Below are 20,340 nucleotides of genomic sequence, written 5' to 3' on the forward strand. Positions count from 1 at the left end.
CGGCGGCTCGGCTGTGCCCGGCCCCAGCGCGCCCGTGGCCGGGGATGCAGCATTTGGATCATCTCACAGCAGCTGGAAGGGAGCCAGCGGCGAGAGCATCATCCCGGCTGCACCGGGCTGCATCCCTCCCTCCTTCCCTCCCGGTGCACTTTTACCCTTGGAGCGTGGCGGGGGAAGGGCGACGCACACGCAGGGACATCCTTCACTTGTCACTCCCAGCCTTAGGCTATTTCTTTCTTTTCGATCACCTAAGGGCGAGGAGGAGTTGAAAAACATTACAGTGACAGCGCCGTCGGAGCTGCGGATATAGGGCCTTCCGCTCCACGCCAAGCAAACCTTCTGGAATGGCTTGGACACGATAGGTAAACAGAGTTGGGCTTGCTCAGCAGGGAGACATTTGTATTTAGATGTTATAGATAAGTGGTGCATATTTGAGACATCTGAAAGTTATTATTGCAGGCAGTTTCTAAACAGAGAATCACAGTCGCAGAGCCCCTTAACTCTGAGCTGACAGGCAGGATAATGATTTAAATTATTGTTAAACATAGGCTCTGTTTTAAGTGGATGGAATTCAACAGCATGGTAGGTTTAGGGGAGTGGGGGGGTATTACAAAACACAACATTTCCAATTTCTGAGCACTGATCCACGGGAGCTTCTCCGCAGCACCAAGCATTGCTATTCATGCTATGAAAATGGCAGCTGGAGAGATCCTCAAAAGGCAACATCACTCAGCTGCCTTCTGGCTCATTACCACTCCCTCTAATTGCGGCAACTTCGATCAAGGGAAATGCCTTTATGAAAGCAAAACAGCATTTTTCAGACTGTAAATCAGAGTTCAGCAGTGAACCATAAGTATTTTTAAATTATTCTTTTGATTTATAAGTGATTTATGCTTCCTAGAGTTCAACAGGGTTATGTTTATTATGCTATCACTCTGTTTTTAGCTAAGAGTATACTGATTTGTTTTCCATTATAAGGCATTTGAAGCTCAGCTATTAGGTTGTACTAAATCAGTGTCCTACAGCTGTCTCATCTGTGAGGAGTTTGTTTTCCAGTATTTTCAGGTTAGGCTAGTTGGCTCCCCCAGGTCCTCCCTGTGCCCAGCTACCACCATCAGAGGAGAAGGCTTTTGGTTTCTACCATAAGCTGCTTTCTGACATGCCAAAGGTTAAGTGTGACAGCAAACACTGGCTCCACACTGCAGCCTTTACACAGCCAAAGCTCCAGCAAAAACAAACCCATGTCTTATGGGGAAAGGGGAAAGGGAAGGAGGAATTAATTTCTTGCTCATTCAGCATCTGATTGTGTCTCTGTGTCACCAGCGAGCTCCCAGGCAGCATCTCCAACCTACAGCACCCTCATTTCCCAGATGAGTATTTCACAATAATGCAGACAAGAGGGTCCCATCTCTGCTCCTAGCATGAAGATGCAATTGGACCTAAAACAAAAGCAACCTCACCTTGCCACTTAAGGGAGATTACATGGCTGATTAATAATGGATGAGCCTCACAAAGGCCACCCATTCTGCTCAGCATCTTATCCTAATTCTCCTCACCAATAAAGCCTAGAATTGTTTGGAAATTTTAGGGGAAACTGAATTCACTCACCTAAAGTTCAATAAGCACTGTGTCCAGCAGGGCAGCAGCAGCCCAGTACAGCCTTTGCCATGTGCAAAACAATATAAAATCAAATCATAAAATGGTATCTTGGGTCTCTGCCAGAAACACACTCAAAAAAGGCACAGGAAGCAAACCAAGATGAGGCGTTTCTGTCAGACCAGCAGGTTGGCTTTAGCTTGTGAGGAGTCAAAAAACTCGGAGGAGTTGAAACCCACAGTCCCCTGTCAGGGAGAAAAGCAGTATCTCCATCCTGCAAAATGAAGGCACTTGTGTGATATATCTCAGGAAAATGAGTAATCTGAGCCTGAATCAGGAGCTGGATCCTTTACCACTAAAGCTAAGGATGGCTTTTTGTCCCTCCCTGCTAACCACTAGTTACTGATCTGATGTACTCACACCAGTGTGTAAAGGTTTTCTCCTGCAGGCGGTGCTTGGTTGCTTTTCCTGCACAATTAATTCCTGATAAATATTATTCCCTCATAAAAATAGTCGACCTATCTCTCTCTGGGCATTGTTTTTCTCTTTCCATGTTAAAAAAAAAATATTCACAGAGCTTGGTAGGAAACAACCAAGCAAACAAAAACCCCAAGTGGGTATTAAAGCTACCAGTGCCCTACTTGAAGAACCCAAGAGAAACACCAAAGGAAACTGCAGCCATCAACAGAAATATGGAAATGCTTCCTTAGCCCTCAAGCTGAACATTGAATTTGTGCAGTGACAAGCCCCACAGGGCCAGCTCAGGGCTCTTGCCTGCTCCTTCCTGCTCACTGACAGCACAGCTTCAGAACAAGGAAGGTTCAAAGGCAAGTGGAAGCAGGATTTCCTCCTGCCAGAGGCTCTGCATAAGGAAAGGAAAGCCTCCTCATGCCTCCAAACCCCTTCTAACCACAGCCCAGCCCAACAAAACAGACTGACAGCATTCCACCAAAAATCTACCCCTTCAATAGTCAGTCCAAGCAGTCCTGGCCTCTGTACATAACATTGATAGTCAAACATGTACTGGAGACAATAAATGAATTATAAGAGCCTCAAAGAGAGTAGTTGCTACCTATTTTTCATTCTGATGTACTTTTAGTAACTTCAGATAAGCTACTGATTTAAATAGTTGACTCCAAAAGGATTCCAAACCCATCTATATGAAATATCTCAGGGCAGTCTGCTTTGGCAGAAGATCTAAGCACAGTAGTGCTTAGATAGGATAGTTTTAAAAACTCATTACCTAATTCTCATGTCCTGGCATATGCTGATAAAGCCACTGTGTCCCATCCCCACCTGTGAACCAAGATTTCTTAGTTTCCAGAGTAATAAATCCTCATGGGTTCTGTAGTCTTCTTTACACTGTAGAACCACCATGGACTCAACTCCCTAATGGCAGGAAACTGCAACACTGAAGCTGCTGTGGGACATCCTCTGGGGTCACCTCTTCCACCTGGTGTCTAATGCCAGAGCAACAGACAGGTCTGCAGACAAAATCACTGCAGTCTCCACTGCTCTGCTCCACCTCTGTCAGAAAAAGGATATTAAATATGGAGACGGGGTTGCAATCAGCCTTTCTGAGGAAATAATAACCTGGGAAATTCTGACTCATGCTGATTTGTGATCAAGGACTGTGACTGAGATACCAAAAAAAGGAATTGAATCAGATTTCCATGGCTGTGTCAGAATGAATTAATTCTCATCATATAACTGGAAAAGATTTAACATCACAGAAGCATTTTTAGAATGACAGGAGGATATGGAGGCTGTGGTAAAGAAGAAAACATGATTATTGTTCTGTATAGACTGACAGTGAGGAAAGATAAAAAAGAACCAAATATACCACAAAATAATGGCTTGGCCAAAGAGCTGCCAACAGGAACATCCTGAGGAGGGGACAGCAGTTGCAAACATCTGGCACTGCTGGCTGCAAAAATGTCCCAGACAACACTTATGACAGAATAACCATCAGTGACACATCTCCAGGAGAGATGGCAAAGTTATCTTTAAGTCTACCCAGAACAGTCTCAGAATCTCCTTGCAGTCACTGCTGATTTTCACCCTTCAGCTGAAGATGTAAGAGGTGGCTGCCTGGCCTTCTCCAGTGGCCACCATTCACCCCATGTCTGTCTCAGAGAGGGGTTAAGATTATTTTTTTCTCGCATCTGTGGTTGTCAACAAAGCTCCTAAAGTAAATTAGATGTCAGCTGATCTCACTCTGAATGTAGCTAAACCAGATCAGGCTATTTCAGTTCTAAATGCTTGTCCATAGCAACTATTCAGGTTAGCATAGCTAGTTCTTTTTAAAGTCATATTTGCTATTAATTTGAATTAATTCTCTAGGTTGTCTATTGTAACTAAACCCTCTGCTGGAAAAATAACTGCACTTAGTACATATTTTAGAGATGGTTGCTTGGGGTTTTTTCTCAGCCAAGCAAGCTAGAGATGCTGCTAATTGCAAGATTAGACTCTAAAGTCCAACTCAATAGACAGGAGTTCATCTGGCAGCAAATTCCACAGACACAGATGGAAGAGTGTGAAATCCCCACTGCAAAGCACAAACAAAGGAGTATCTCTCATCTCTTCTCCTACAGACTGCTCACCTTCATTCAAATAAACCCTTTGATACTTAGTTCTGTCAATATTTGTTATTTAGCAAAAAGACTTCTATAATAAATTAATTATATGATGAAAGAACCATTGCATGAAGAGGAATAGGTGTTACCAAGAGCAGAACTAAGAGCCATCAAATTCAGCATGTAAAAAACAAATCTGACTCAGATTCTTAGTCCAGTGTTGTTTTCTCCTGTATCTTCATGATCCCTATGATAGAGAGGCTGTCAGTAGTATGTGCTTGATAAAAGAGCTCACTTATCTTCAGGGAACATGCCAGACATTCATGGTGACCCATACAAAGTAATTCAAGCACACCTAACACCCTGTGCTGTCCAGATAAAGGGGGAGAAAACAAGGAAAACAAAGCCTATGGCTCATGAATTGCTGCCACAAAGACAAAATGAGCCACTGGTGTCAGTGAAGAAACCAGGCAAGAAAAGGATGGTATCTTGGTCACTGGGCTGTCCTTGCCTTCCCCATCAATATAACCTGATCTCTTTTTGCCAAACCTGTCTTTCCACTGCTTTCAGACAGCAGTTCACCCTGTTTCCATGTTTGCATTTTCCTTCTTCCCTACCTCGGGTATCTGGACCCATTTTTAAACCTTCCTGCACAGAAACCAGACATATTTTCCAAGAAAATCAAGCACTGCCTGGAGGCAACTTTTCTACTTCCCCTCCAACTTCTAGAGTGCATTCAGCCTCTCCTACTCATGTTCTTCTCTTCCTCCTCCTCCTCCTCCTCCTCCTAAAAGAGTCTTTGCTGCCCAGAAAAACCATTAAGCACAGAGGCTAATCCCTGCATAACCACTGATTACTGATTAACCACAGACCACCTTGCTAGGTTTTGACCTAGCAAGCCCTGCACAGAATCCAGTAACAAACAGATGGCAAAGAAAAGGATCCAGCAAAGCATTTAAGCACATGGCTATCTTTAGGAATGTGAATGAACATACTTATTCAAGCATATACCTGATTTCTGGCACACCATGTAACTACATATACATGGAGGTTGGTAGGGAATTTACCATCCTGTTGAATTTGGGCCCTGCAGCCTATGCAGTCTTCTTTTCTGAGCACCTGAGAATAGGTTCCAATTGCCCAGCTGGAATACCTTTAAAAATATAGTATTCTACTTCCCACTGAATTTTCTCTCCACCAGCTTTCATCTCTTAGCCTGCCAACACAGAGCAGCCTCTGCCTCACCATCAGATTGTTACTTTGACTGTTCATATCTTGTCTGCTTTTTGTGCAGCACTGATCTTCTAGGTATCACACCCAAAACTGAAGCACTAGAAAATACCATTAAAATAGTCATAATAGTGATTATGGCTCAAAACCAAATTATTTATGTATTTCTCTTGAGTGCACAATTAGGCTGAGTTGAAACTGTGCCTCCCTGAAGCTCCACAATGAAATTCTCATTAGTTCAGTTTTATTTCCTGCTACCTCTAGCTTTGATCTCCATCATGAGGCCAATTTCCATCCACCTGGCCAAGGGGTGTTATAGACAAGATCCTGAGACTCTACCATGTCAGGGATGAAGCAACAGAAATGCATTTTGACAAATGCAGGCAGTGTCAAGGCCCACCTCTGGCATGAGCATACACATTCCACTGTATGGAAACACTGAATCAGATCTATCTGGAATAGAAATGGCTACAAACAGGGGCAGAACCCAAAAGGCCCAGTGTTTTTGTCAAAAAGATCTTTCACACAAGCCATGCTGGGATAACAGAGCAGATTGCTGATGTCTGGGAAGAGCTCAGGAGAGTGATGGCTGCTGCCCACAAACACCAGAGAGAGCAATGAAAATCAACCAGGGAAACACCACTGCAGAACGAGGAGGAAATGCAAATAGCTTCAGAAACATATTGAACAAATTGTCACCAGTCTCCTGGTTCAAGTGAATACCTTTGAGGTTCAGATGCTCTAGGGTCCTCCAGCCTTGGCCAGACAAAGAGGGAACACTGTGCATTAAAGATTTTAGAAGCTTCAGATCTTTCCTTGCAAGTGGTGCACTGTTTATTGGCATAGCACCAGCACGGGAATAGGATTATTGGATTTGAAAGGCTTTTTCCCTGGAGTGGTCTTTATCCTCTTAAAAAGATAGAGCAATTAAACTTTTTTTCTTTTTTTTTTCCTGAAGAGAATTAATCGTCTGTGAACAGTCACACTGGTAGCCAGATGCATCACAAGAGATTTTCATCTTCTTAAATACATAGACAGTGGCTAGCAATCTGTTTTATCAATCTTTTATCCCTAGCTACAGACCAAAAATTTACCAATCCCAAATAATTTTAATTTGTAAATATAACATGAGCAGATGGAATGGAATTTTTAAAAATATATTTTGTAAAGGCCTTTAACATCAAAATGATGCAAATGTCTGAGAATCAAAACTTGTGACTGGACATTCTGTTCTAGCCAATAGACATGGAATGCTTTGTATAAATTTCACAAAGTTCTGCCAACACTACCCTGCTATAATTTCCAGGAAAACAGGAGGAAGCACTTACCTACTGCATGTCAGTACAAGGTATGGCATTTTCACCAAAAGCCGCAACAGAGGGGAAACATCTAAAAATTATTGTCAGAAGAACATATGTATGAACAAGCAATTAAGAGAGCAACACAGAAGAATGCAAGATCAAGATTTTATGTCTGAGTAGGAGAGAGGAGTCCAGGCTCTCATGGAGCACAGCACCTTGCAGGCTCAGCTGCATTACAAGCAGAGCTGATGTAACATCTGCATCAAAACTGGGAGTGGATTCAACACAGTTAGAAAAACTTCAGAAAAGGAGTAATAGCTCAGCATGACTAAAGATGCTAGTGAATGGCATCCCTGCCCCTGCCAGTGGGATTGGAACTAGGTGATCTTTAAGGTCCCTTCAAACCCAAACCATTCCATGATTCTGTGAAGGAGAAGTTCTGGCCTGAATCAGCACAGCTTCAGAAATCGGCACGGTCACAATGTTTGGTTTTCTTCAGGATAAGCCACACAAGGTCTGGAGAAACTTCTGCTGCAGTGTTTGGCCAAAAAGAAGGGATGAGTGAGCAAAAACCCTGGGCTAGACTATGCTCACAGTGTAAACCCAGAGTGACTCCACAGGTAGCCACAAGTTTAGGCTGGCAAAACTGAGAGCAAAGTTGGGCTATAGGTAAGGACTGAGCTCAGTAACAACAGTTCTGCTTATGCAGCTTGGGGAAAAAAAATAAAGGAGATTGGACTACAGAGCAACCTCATTTTTAGCTCTGTTGCTGGTATGAATGGAAACCCCAATTTTATTTTATTAAAGGTGTCAAACTTTTTTAATAACCCGGACACCTACAGGGATAACAATTCACATCCTCTGTATGGTAAATTGCATATTCAGCAGCTGTGAGGCCAATTAGACAGGGAAATGACAAAGTGCTATCTCAGGCCAGCAGAGGCATACTGCACAGAGACAGTGTTTCGTTTTATCATACTAGCAGTGTTTAGCTGTCATCTGTCACACAGGCTTAGGGGAAAGGGCCTCCACAGCTGGAACAGCTGCAATAGCTGGAATTGCAAGATTAGCACAATTAGTTGTTATACTTTTACCAGACCACTCAATTCAATTCACATCCAAAACTTAGCCCCAGCTCCAAATGCACTCTTTTTGTCAAGCTATAGCTTTATGAATGAAGAGGAATTAGCTTTCAGCATTACAGCCCAAGGTTTGAACAGTTTAAGTCATTTGGCTGAATTGAGAAAGGTATTAAGAAAGCTGCAAAGATTAATTTCCTCTCCCAGTATATTCTCTCTCCCTTTTTTTTAAAGACAGCTCTTACAGATTTCAAGAAAGGAACTATATTAGACAAACTAAGTAAAATGCAATTATATGTGGCATTAAGTATCAGTTAATAGAGTGCATTAAAAAAGAGCAGCATAGATATTCTAATGGTTTCAATCAGAAAACTAAAACCTTTGCTAATGTATGGAATTCTTTAAAATTTCTCTCAAAAGAATACACTGCTCCATTAGTGGTGGATTATTATTCTCTAAGGCCCTGTCCATGCTAGAAATGTCTATAACTAACTATAGCTGTGTAATAAATTCAGTGTACATACAATTATTCAAATAGTTTCTACCTTTAGTAGAAGTAAAAGAAAGTCAAAAGCTTTTTAATTGGAACCACTGTTTCCAGACTCTACTTTCCACACTTCCAACACATAGCAAAGGCAAGTTAAACTTCGTAGTGTAAACCAGCAACATTTACCTCCTTAAAGCAAAAGCCAAATCAATCACCACAACAGATATTTAATGTGAAGACTCCACTTTTTTTTTTAACATAGGGGCCTATCTTTGCAGTGTCAGCGCCTGAACTACAACATACCCATAACATAAACACCACTTACAACTGTCAGAGTTTTCATATTTCTTTGGGTTTTTTATGGGTAAAGTGGCCCTTCTTGACTGTGTTAGGAACACTATTTCAGCTCACCAGAACTAAAGAAACTTTATAGCACAGAATGTATTTTTCCACTGCTCGTTTTGTCCTGTGGCAGCCTCCATTTTTCTCAGTCTGGAAAATAAAAGCCAGACTAATCCCTTTTAAATTTATTCCTACCCAGGAACCCTTGCAGGCTCTCCTGACGCTGATGTGGACATTTTGTTGATACAAAGTGTCTTACAGCACATCATGTGTCAGATTTTGTCCTTTCTGTGCACCTGTGACAATGCCAAGAGGTCCTGCTGAGGCAAAGGTGCTTCAGGTGAAAGCAGCAGGTTATCCGACTGCAGTGCTGAGGAAACACCAGCAACCTGCAGAGCCTCTGTGAGACTTTGAAATCCAACACCTCATCCAGACCCAGTGAAGCCTGAAATGCTGACTCCTCAGAGACCTTATTCCACTTGGCATCTGCCTGTTCTGACTTCCTTGGTGTTTGCCATTTGCTGCTCATCCCAAACACCCCGTGCTGACCGTGAGGGCAGGCAGATGCTGCCTTCCCCGGCTCATGGGCACAAATCTCCACTCCTGGCAGACAAACACACAGAGAACAAAAAAACCCCACTGCATTCACATGGCCAGGAGGAGATCCGGCTTGCTTGAAAGTGCTGTGTCCAGCAGGCTCATCATCACAACCTGGACAGACAGACAGACCCTCAAGCACAAGGGGCTGCCTGGGTCCATGGTCTAGCTTTGGGTGCCTACTGCATCTGGAAAAACACTTCCCTCCAGAGGTGCTAGGGCAAAGCAGGGATTGATTAAAATGGCAAGAGATAAGTTATTTATTAAACTGTTTTCAGATTTTCAGCTGTGTTAGAGAGCTTCCTGCAGCTGCCATAGAGACAACAGCTACAGACAATAAAACTTTATGAGCAATTTAAATTCTCTCTCCCATTAGGAGATGGGGAAAAACAAAGACAACTGACTGTTTGCAGGTCTTGTGTATCTTGCCTTCATTAAGTAGGACTCTGTTTAAGGACTTATTATGCTTTTCCATCAGATAGTCACAGACTTCCACAAAAAGGATTAATTGTTTATAGCTTCCACTTTCAACAATACCCTATAAAAATACACTGCAGTCATATCTGATTATCCAATTTTGTTTAGTGCAAAGCACTCCTGGCACATCAGTCTGCTTATGTGCACGTGTCAGAATAGCAACAAAATGGATTCCCGTGGGCAATGGAAAATAAGCTTTGCACTTGGAAAATAAAGTAGTAATAACCACACAGTAAAACTGCAGATGCGTGCAATAAATTAGATTTATCAACAGTCTTATACCATTAACACCTGAAATTTGCCCATAAATCTACCTCATTTGAGGCTTATTTAATGTTTCTTCTAGAGGTGGCCGGGAGCTAGAGATTCAAACTACGTAAGAACTGACACGCATGAAGAAATCAAAACATTTCTTTCTTTCCTTAAAAAATGTGCAACTTCCCTGTCAAAGAGACACCAGCTTGAGGGATAAGATGGGTACATTTCCATCCAGGATCAGTTCACATTTTGACTTAAATACTTTGCAAACATCAAACAATAAGAAGGTAGGAAGAGGATCTGGTGAAATAAGAGATTTCTCAAATATCTAATGCAATATACAGAACTTCCATTTAATTCTCCCAGGTTCTGTACATATATTTTTGACTGAAATATATATTTATACTATATATGTTTCTACTGCAGGCAAATCTAATATGCACATTCAAAACACATGCATTTAAAATTTTGCAATATTGCACGGTCTTACTAGTTTTTCACATATTTTATATTTACAAGATGTGGTGAGACTTAGCTTTTAACAGGTGCCTCTCAGTGTGCCAATCTAAATAAAATTATCCTTGATTTTCAAAGCCTGTGCTGGTAAAAGACCAAGAATACTATGAAATACTGCATGAATGAAAATACTGATGGATGGGAGAAGAGTGTGAACAGAGTAATAAACAGTGAGGGGGTGTGATTGCTGATCATACTAGCAAAGAATGGGACCAAGGAAAATGAGTAGACTGTACTTCACATTACCTCACTGGAAACACAGGTTGAGAAGTGAGGGACGCTGGAATCATAACTGTTTTGCAGCCCCATTTTTCTGTACTTTTAGAGTACCTGCATTGTGCTTTGAAAGAAAAGATAGTAGGTGGTAGGACTAGATGATCTTCATAGGGCCTTTCCCATCTTAACCACTCTGCAATGCTGTGCTGCAATGTCACTGCCCAAAAAACAGAGTGATTTTTAAAAAGAAAAAAAAAAAAGTTGTGATTTTCAAAAAGGCGCCATACAGAAGAGGCAAACCTGTAATCCCCCACCAAAGGTGAAGGAAAATGCTGAGAACACTCATGCTGTACTGCACCCATGACTGAGGGAAGTTGCCAACCTTGCTGTCCTGCAGTGAATCCATGGGAAGTGCACATGCCAGGCTCAAGCCCAGTGCTAGAAAGAAGCAGGTTAGTATGAAACAGCACCACTTGGTTCCCATGAGCTGCCATCCTTCCTCCAAGGCTCTGAAGACACCAGAATTTAAACAGCTGGGCCTTTCCTTTCCTTTTTTTGATGCTTTATTATAGCAGCAAGGCAGCAGATTGCTTATATTCCATTTTTCTCGGACTCTTTTTAAAAGTGTGAATGAGCATGTGTGTATGTTGAAGTGATACCATAAGGACAAACCACATTTTTAGTAAATATTACTTTAAATTACCCTGGAATGTAAAAGTGCACTTGTGCAACACTAGTTGCCCAAAAAGGAAAGCAGAGCTGTAAACCACCCTGCCTGCAAGTTGAGCATGTCAGCAGGAGAGTCACTGTATAAGGGCATGTTTACAGGTCATGTAAGCCTGCACCTACAATGAAACTCATGCCCTAAAACACATGCATGGACTCCATTGCCACAGACTCCTGTATGCAGGCCTTACATTGTAGCAGAAAACCAGCTGAGCACATGCATGCACTTCATTGCCACAGACTCCTCTATGCAGGCCCTTACATTGTAGCAGAAAACCAGCTGAGACCCTGTGGTCAGAGGACACCAGATTCCTGGGTGAATTCAAGCCTTTTCATCGGAGAGCAAGGAGCAGCCTCTCACTGTCAACACTGTGAACCTCATCACTGAAGTCACCTCAAGGTGGATTTAAACCAGTCCTTGCTTTTGAATCACTAGAGCAGTGACTGCAAACCTTGATCCCAGCTCAGCTCCAACTCCCCTCGACTGCAGAGCAGAGGACTGTGCAAATCTTTTTCACCTGGTTCATTTCAAAATCCAGCTGGCAAAGAAGCTGCTAAAAGGTCTCTGCCTTTGAACGTACAGCAAGGGCAGTCAGAGCCAGGAACATCTGTGACAGCCACATCCACCTGAGCAGTGACAGCAGTACTGACACATGGGTAACTGTCAGTAAGGCTGATGCTGTCAGTAAAGCCATAAGCAGAGGGAAATGAAAAATTAAGGTACAAACCAGCTGGTTTTCAGTGATGCCAGAATGTTGTGCAATGCCTGTGATGCAGATAGAGAGAGAGGCAGGACTGAGCTGGGTAACAAGGATGATGGCAGGTGACACCTTTTGCTCTGGCAAGTCACTTAACTCTCACAGGCTTTGGGCCTCCCTTCATTTCTTTATTAGATCTGTAAGTCAGGAACAGTGTCAATAGCCTTAGTCATTACCCCGTTTTACTGAGCCCCTTATTTGGGCTGGAAGTGATTTGCCAGTGTAATGCAGAAAAGCAAATAAAAATGTGCAGTTTTGGATGCTGTCACTTCTGGGATCACAAATGCACACTGTCCATTTCCCTGCAGAGCTGGGATCTTGCAGTGACACAAGAATTACTGCTGCAGGTCTTTCCTTTGGCAAGTCTCACTTTGGAAGTGAAGTTACATTACTGGGAGTGAGAAGGGTGTTATTCTGCAATAAACAGAAAGACATCAGAAATGGTAAAGTTTTTGGTGAGATTCTTACACATAAAAGCAAATGGAGACTGTGCAGAGCTGCAGTTTGACCCTGTAACCCTACAGGCATTGAGAAAATAGTGAGACTTAAGAATAAGGAATATATTTGGGGTTAGGAGGTAATAAATCACTGAACTGGAATCTGAAATGCTAGGCTCTTCTGTTCAACATACTGCTCCAGCATCCCCAGCCTCCATCAGATGCCCTGCATGCCATACCAGGCTGAATTCAACCATATGTTTGTAGCTAAGCTATGAAATTCATTTGTCAAGTCCTGGGAGTTTTTGGCAAGTTGTCCTGTGCTATATGTGTGGTCTGCTACACTCCAGCAGGCATGCAGAGCATAGTAACGGGAATGTCTATAGGATCCAGGGGCAACATAGCTGATGATTTCCCCTCTCTGACTTTTAGTGCTGTTTAATAATGAATGGAGGTGGAGAGGACTCGGGTGGAAGCCGTTTCAGCACAGTTTCAGGCTTAGAGCCTGCTGAAGGCTGCTGGAACAAGCTATAAATACATATCTGAGCTCCACGCCAACTGTGTAAACTCAGAAGCTGCTTGCTTCATTCAGGGACTTCACCAAAGAGCCTGGAGCCTCTTGGACTAGAGGTAAGTCAGTGGCTGGCAGAAGTCAGAGTTTCCTTGCGAAAGGGGATGTGGAAGATGCTGGGACAATGCAGGGGCAGATGACGGATAGGAAATGGTTTCTCGGGCGTTTTGAAAGGAAACACATAATCCAGAGTTATGGACCCTCATTAATCAGGCAGAGTGGTTCTGAGGAGCCAAATCTCACAAGAATAGCCGTAGGACTTGGAGTAATTTGTAAGCTCTTCCTAACTGAACCCTTGGCATGACATTTGCCCAAATTCTCCATCCCAATTCAAATATCACCACCTTGGCCTATGAACAGTTGCCTAGTGGCTCTGATTCAAGCTGATTCACAACAAAAGATAAATCTTTCTGCACCTAAAAAAAGAAAAAGCAGCTGAGAAATTCTTCAATTCCTCTGCCTTGTGCAATCTCAGGCAAGGAGTTTTTGCAACAAGGTCAGTCTCATTTCTTCATCTCCTGAACATCCCTCTTCCTTTCTGTGTTGATTGCTATGGGTAGTCCTGCCACCATATTTTTTAATAGAGCACAGAATGCAGGAAGGAGGCAGAACTGTCAGAAAGAAGTTTAATTGACATTTTTGATATACAGCATGAAGCTGTCACTTTAACAGAGATTAACAGACAGGAAAAAGCTAGGATCTTTCTCAGCCTCAGATCATCTCATCTTCAGAAGGAACTTCAGCTCCTGAAGGTACCATCTAACCTTTTCCATGGTGAAAAGACCCATGAAACCACTGTTACATGGAGAAGTGCTGCAATTTGCCTCCCAGTGACAGTGCAAAGGCATCTCTAAGGCTGTGTGCTGACACTCCTGGTCCCCCAGCCACCTTGCTGCCCTTCAGTCCTCAGAGATTTTTTTTCAGCTCTTTAAGATGTATAAACTCAAATAGCCCAAACCTTGACAGCCTGCACATCTGGAACTCAGTCCTCATGAATGCCAAACTATCTTCATTTCACCTGAGGATGGCAGAAGACACAGGCACTCAGCACTCCTCATCCTCCAACCCCAGCTGTATATCCAACTTTCAAGCTCCAGAGGACAAAACAAACTCCTCTGTGAAAACATCCTGGAAAAACCAGCCACAGGTTCTCTCAGGCAATTTGAAAGATAGCCATGTTTCAAATCTGTCCATTAAACCTGACAGAAAATCGTAACAGTGCCATCCAGGAAGGATTTAACCATAGTGCATAAAATGCATTTCCCCACTCTGGCACAGGGAAAGCACAAGATGATATAAAAATAAGGTATTATGAGGTATATGACACACTCCAGGCTATTCTCTGATAGAGCTACACCTCTGAGCAGAAATCCACTTACTTATCGATGGCTTCTAGTGCTATGTTGCAGCAGCTGTTTCCCACCTCCCACCGAGGTTGTATTTATGTGCTAAGTTTCACACCCACTGACCCAGGCTGAGGTCCTGAGACGCTCTGGGCAGGAAGCACAGCTGTTTCCCTGTACTTGTGCCAGCACAGAGAGGGGACAGGCAGTGTCAGGCTGGCCCTCTCTCTCAGGGATGCCTTAGCATCACCCCTGTGCTTGGTCCCAGGCACTCACCTAAGAGCTGCACTCCCCGGGTGAGCCCGTAGACGTCGATCAAGGCCCAGAGGGGCTCTGCCGTCCTCACGCCGCTGAAGAAGAGCATGGCAGGGGAGTCATTCACCCTGTAGAACACCCGTCCCTTCTTGTCCACCCAGAAGGCAATGATGTTCCCCTCGTTTGCAAACTCCTCCGGCAGAGCCTTGGCCCAAAAGCCGCTCTGGGAAACCAAGTCGGGGCAGGCGTACTTTGGCAGAGTGTCGGGGTTAATCCTCGATGGATCCTTGGAAGTGAAGCCCAGCCGAAGGGCCCCGCTCCAGCAGCACTGCTTTTTGGTGATCTGCAAAGACAACACAGCAATGACAGGCTGGCCACTGGAACACCAACTCACACACCACAGGCTTCGTGCATCCAACACTGGTGGCCAGCGTGCAGACAGCCCCACCAGATTTAGGAAACATTTCACCCACCAAACTCTGCTGGAGCTTTTTCAAATGCACACAGCAATGCTGCTGCACACTTAGGATACAATGCTCATATTTAAAACCAAATAAATTAAATTAAATCTATGTGGATAGGTGAAATGCAATTACAGCTGCATGATGATTCATTTCTATTTCTAGGGTAATTCCTTTTGGTCTAAGAATAACCCTCACATAAAATGTGCCAAAAATGGGCACAAGACCTTTAATCCCAGCAGAGCTCTTCCCACATGGTGCTTAGATGATGGGGTCTCTCATCTCTCTGACCTGAGAGAAAAGCTCCAGAATCACAGTTATCTCCACAGGGTTTTCTGGGCTTCTCAGGCAAGTAAAAGTCTTTCCTTTATTTAACTTGTCATATTGGATGACATATTGAAATCACAGCCTTACAGCAGAGAACTTGTGTGTGGGAAAGCACAATATAGAGTATTTGACTTTTTTAAATACAAAATTTTGAAGCAACAATAGATGCTATCTTATGATTGGGAAAACCTACTTATTTCAGCTGTGAATGGTGTTTTGTGAAATATGTTGTGTATAACTACACCCCAACCTGTCAGTATGCAATTGCTCAGTGTGTCAGGGGTCAGGAACATCTGCTGTGGTTTTTGGAATGGTTCATGTGTTACACCCATCCTTCTGCACTTGACAGATAGCAGGACAAAGGATCACAGATATCTCCAGAGTCATCAGCTTCTACTCACAAGAACTGAGCCCTGGCCAGCAGGGGACCTGTGGGGAGCAGGCAGCAGGTCCTAAACACATGCAGCTCATTGAAACACTACCCAATTATAAGGTCTCTTTTTTTTCCCATGGAAGCAACGAGTCTTCCAGAGTTAGTATGGTCATCAGATGATGTTCTCGGTGAAGTTTTTCCTCTCATTTTATTGTTTGAGTATGAACCTGCTAGGAATTGTTCCTCTCAAAGGGGTTCAGGCTGTCAGCATGAGGACTATGACATGAAAGATCTAAGGATGGTGGATCCAACTTTGATGCGGGGCCAGGACAGTTTCTGCATGCCAGCTGACCCACAATCAGTGCATGTGTTCACACTTTGAACCTGCAGCAAACACAAGAGCACTTGAGATAGTCGTCTTCCATCAATGCCTTGGCAGCCTCAAGCAACTCCACTGCTGGCCACAGCACAAGAGCAGAAACATGGAGAGGTACCACCTACCAGAGGCCACATGAAACTTGCTGCCTTCTGTAATTTCATGCTCTGCCAAAGCACTAATGGCTCGGATGAATGGCAATGACAGAGACTGAACTGTCCAGGACTGCAGGACTTCGTTCTCAGAAGTCTGGCAGCAGCCCCACATGTCCCAGCTTGGAAGTACAGAATTTTCACCAACTACAAGACATTTTCTTTGGTCTTCTGAATTCCCTGCTTATCAAATTTGTAAATACTGTGTTTTTCTTTTACATATTCCTCTCCAAGGCAAATCTGAAGTATGTGCCCTTGGGGTCACAACAATCGTACAACAAAGACATTGTACAAAGCCTAGAGATTTCTCTTTTATAATTAAAGTATCAAAGAAAATAACTCAGAGCTGAGAAAAAAGTAATCAATGGACAAGTTTTCAGTTGAGGGAATGCTGCTCTTTATCCGTACTCAGTTCATATAGGCACCTGAACTGTTTACATGAAACACTTGAGCACTGACCACAGTCCCAGGAACCATGGGAAGCTCCTGCTTGCAGGGTGGACACTGCGATGACACTAAAAAGGACTGAAGCAGATTTGCTATTTTATATACCTGGCCATGGTGGGATGGCATCATGCATGTCCCCAGTAGAAGTGGGGTTAACAGGGTGTGCACATGACAAAACAGGGAAACGTAACACACTCCAAGAAGAAGCCTGGGTTATTTTTTGCAGCAAATTTACTGCAAGCCCAAAAGCTTTTGGGTCTAAGATAAATATGGCCTCATTGTCATTTGTACAATTCAGCCTCTTGCCAATACTTCACAGTAATCACAGGCAGCATGAAGTAAATATTCATATGGTAATTGAGGCTGCACATGTTCCATGTATTAATCAGCACCTATAAACAGTTCTCAATACAGTCTGACCACAGGCAAACTAATATCCAAATTAAAATCAAGTATAAAGCCTGCCAAGAATTAGACACAGCTGGACAAAGGGCACACAGTTTTGCTAAAAAAGGCAACAGTTAATGATGGACCAAATTCTCTTTTCAGCAGCCACTGCTAGCAGAAAAGCTTGGGAGGTCCCCTGGGTACCAGAAGGGGAGGAAAATACAGAATCAACATGCAAACTGCTAAACCATTGCTGCTTTTACAGATTCAGGCTCCTGATCTTTACTGCCTTATGCCATCTTTGAGAGCTACACTTCCTAGCAATGCCCCAAATTACACGGAAGAAAGCATACTGGAGCATTTGTCTCTGAGGCTGCTTGACAGCCATATTCCCATACTCCCAGATCTGCAAAATAATGTCAGAATAAAACCTGAGATACAATAGCTAATAAACAGAATGAAATCTCCTTACTTCTTTCCTCAGTTTTCCAGAGGGAGTTTAGACTTTATAGGACCTGAATGACTGGGTTCATGGGTAGTGTGTGTCTGGTAAGAAGGTCTAAGGTGCTGTTTTCCACAAGCACAAACAATAGCGAGGCAGTTGCAGGATGGATTTATCATGCAAAAGCAAGGATGTTTTCACATTTCATTCCTCCCTAGAGCACGAGTTCTGCTAAAGCCTGTTGATTACTCCCATGAGATCTTCCCATTGGAGTCAGCAGGAGCTCTGCTCATAAATCTCTTGTGCAGATTTGCATGCATATCCTTCACATATGTTATGTAAGCTAAAATCCCCAAATACACAGATAAACAAGTGTGAATTTCCACCGATAGCTACCTTGTTTCAGAATGAGGAAGAAATAACCCAGAACCTTTGCCTAAACCACTAAATCCACTCAAATCTTTGATGGTGTCTTCAAAAGTGAAATGCTGCTTTCATCTCCTCCCAGATTATTTGTCACAGTTGCTTGTCCAAACTGCTGGCCAACATGGGAAAAATCTCATTAGGCAATGTGAGAGACTCCTGCTGGGCTTCCAGCCTGGATAGAAGCAGTAAGAGCTCCACAGGAAGCATACCAAACCTGTAGTGGGGATTTTCTATCTCTGGGCCTGAGCCTGAAATCACTGAAATCTCCACCTATTTCCAAAGGAAGCGTGTCCCTCATTCCTTGATCCTTTGCTGCCTGTGAGGGAAGAGGCAGGGAAGGCTGAAATGCTGCTGTAGGACACAGCATTCCAAGACCTCTAGAAATGGGCAACAGTAAGATCATTCAAACCATGTATCTATATGCTGATGAACCTTCTGGAAAACTCTTTCTGCACAAATGAAGGATTTGCAGTCAGATCATTCACGTGTGCCACGAACTAAAGTGGCCAAAGATGACCTTTGTTGTGCCAATAAAGGCATGAAATTAGCTATGAACAGAAAAATGCAGTCCCATAAACTAGAGGGCATAAAGACGGGAAAGTATCAAGGATAAAGTTCCAAGGGTCCCAAGCTCCTTAAGATGCTGATAATCTGAAAAGTGCTTCAGTTCCTAAGGACATGGAGGAGTTTCTTCATCAGAAAGCAGCTCCTGGTGCTCATGGAGGCATGTTGTCTTAGAGGAGTTGCATTTCCCATGCCAGCTGCAGCATGGCCTGGTACCAGGGGTACAAACTCCATCCTCCAGCTACCACAGACACAAAGGAAGTGAAATCAGCCTGTGGCAGAGAGAAAGATGTGATCCCTGCAATGTTCTCTCCTCTGATCTTAATGCTATCAGGTGACTGATTCCACAAAGCAGTCAGCAGATTGCCAGAAAGGTCCTTTTCTTAGACAGCAACAGTGATCACACTGACTGCTCCTTTCATCCTTTCCTCCAAACTCTTTTGTTTTTCCAGCCAAGCATATGAGCAAGAACCTTCACTTCTAGGTCCTTTTTGACCTCTTACCTCCTGGCTTTCCAAGTGATCTCAATTTAATCTGTTATACTTGTCTAACATCAATGTGTTTTTGGAAGGTGGATTTCCCTTTTGCTCTCAGTTTCTACAGCAGTCTGTACCTATGGCTCCTAGAGCTACAGTGACAAAAGCAGAAGTACCAGTGAAGATTGCAGCTCTTTAAGGCCAAGATCTGACTACTGTGCTTTTCAAGGAAGGGCTAAAGATCTGCTGCAAGCACCAAAGCCCAGCATTCACTCCCAGCAGATCCCATGGCAAAAAGGGAAGGTATAATTTACTCACCTTAAGCCTGACTTGTTCATAGATAACAATGGGCCTGTTGCTGAAGGTGATGGCATTGCAGAAGCTAGCCTGGCGCTTCACTGCCTTCTGGGTTGTGTCCATGATGATCTGGGATCCCTTCGTGTGAGGATGGAAAAGCAGAGGGCTGATGGACAGAGTTCCACACTGTGGGATGGGGAGACAGTGCTTCTGCTTGTGGTGGCATCGGTGGGAGGAAGCTGAAAATGACCCACCAATGGAATCTGAAAGCAGAATGGGGAAAAAAGGGCTTCAAATATACTGTCAGTAATATGGACATTTTCAATTAAAAAAAAAAAAACAGAGGTACTTCACATAGAAAGTATAGGTAAAACAAAACAAAGGTAGCCAAAACCTTAAACTGAAAACCACTGCAGTTTTACATTTAAAAAACAGAGCATCTTCTGCAGTAAAATCTGCAAGGATACTGAAGACTCCTGTTTGGACAATCTGACAGTACAGAGCATGACACTGGGACTGCACCTCAGCACTGAAATCACAGGCCATCTTGAGGCCACAGACCAGGAGAGAACACAAGAATTGGTTCTAAAACTGGAGTAAAGCACTTGTGAAGTTGCTGTATCAAAGCTGTCACACCTAGGGAACAATCTTCCACTTCCAGAGGACTCCTACACAACTTGACCATTTCTCTCACACCTCCTTTGCAACAACAACTCCACTGATTTTTCTGTCCATGTGCCTGGGTGCCCTATCCACCCGTGCCAGGTGCCAGCTCAGGCACACACATTGCTAATTCATACTCCAGCACCCCTGAGCAGTGACCCACATGGATCTCACCACCAACTCC

General features: G+C 43.4%; 1 protein-coding gene across 1 annotated transcript in view; it reads right to left on the reverse strand.

Moving 5' to 3' along the window:
- The window catches only part of NEURL1 (neuralized E3 ubiquitin protein ligase 1), a 60,034-nt gene extending 40,282 nt beyond the window's left edge, over positions 1–19,752 (reverse strand). The window contains exons 1-2 of the mRNA XM_014310235.2: positions 19,515–19,752; positions 14,787–15,108 (exon numbers count right to left, since the gene is read on the reverse strand). Of these exons, the coding sequence (XP_014165710.1) occupies positions 14,787–15,108; positions 19,515–19,616 (424 nt within the window). The 5' untranslated portion in view covers positions 19,617–19,752. The remainder of the gene's footprint in view (positions 1–14,786; positions 15,109–19,514) is intronic.
- Between the last annotated feature and the right edge of the window lie 588 nt (positions 19,753–20,340).

This window comes from Geospiza fortis, unplaced genomic scaffold (genome assembly GCF_000277835.1).
Source record: "Geospiza fortis unplaced genomic scaffold, GeoFor_1.0 scaffold130, whole genome shotgun sequence".
Taxonomy (NCBI): domain Eukaryota; kingdom Metazoa; phylum Chordata; class Aves; order Passeriformes; family Thraupidae; genus Geospiza; species Geospiza fortis.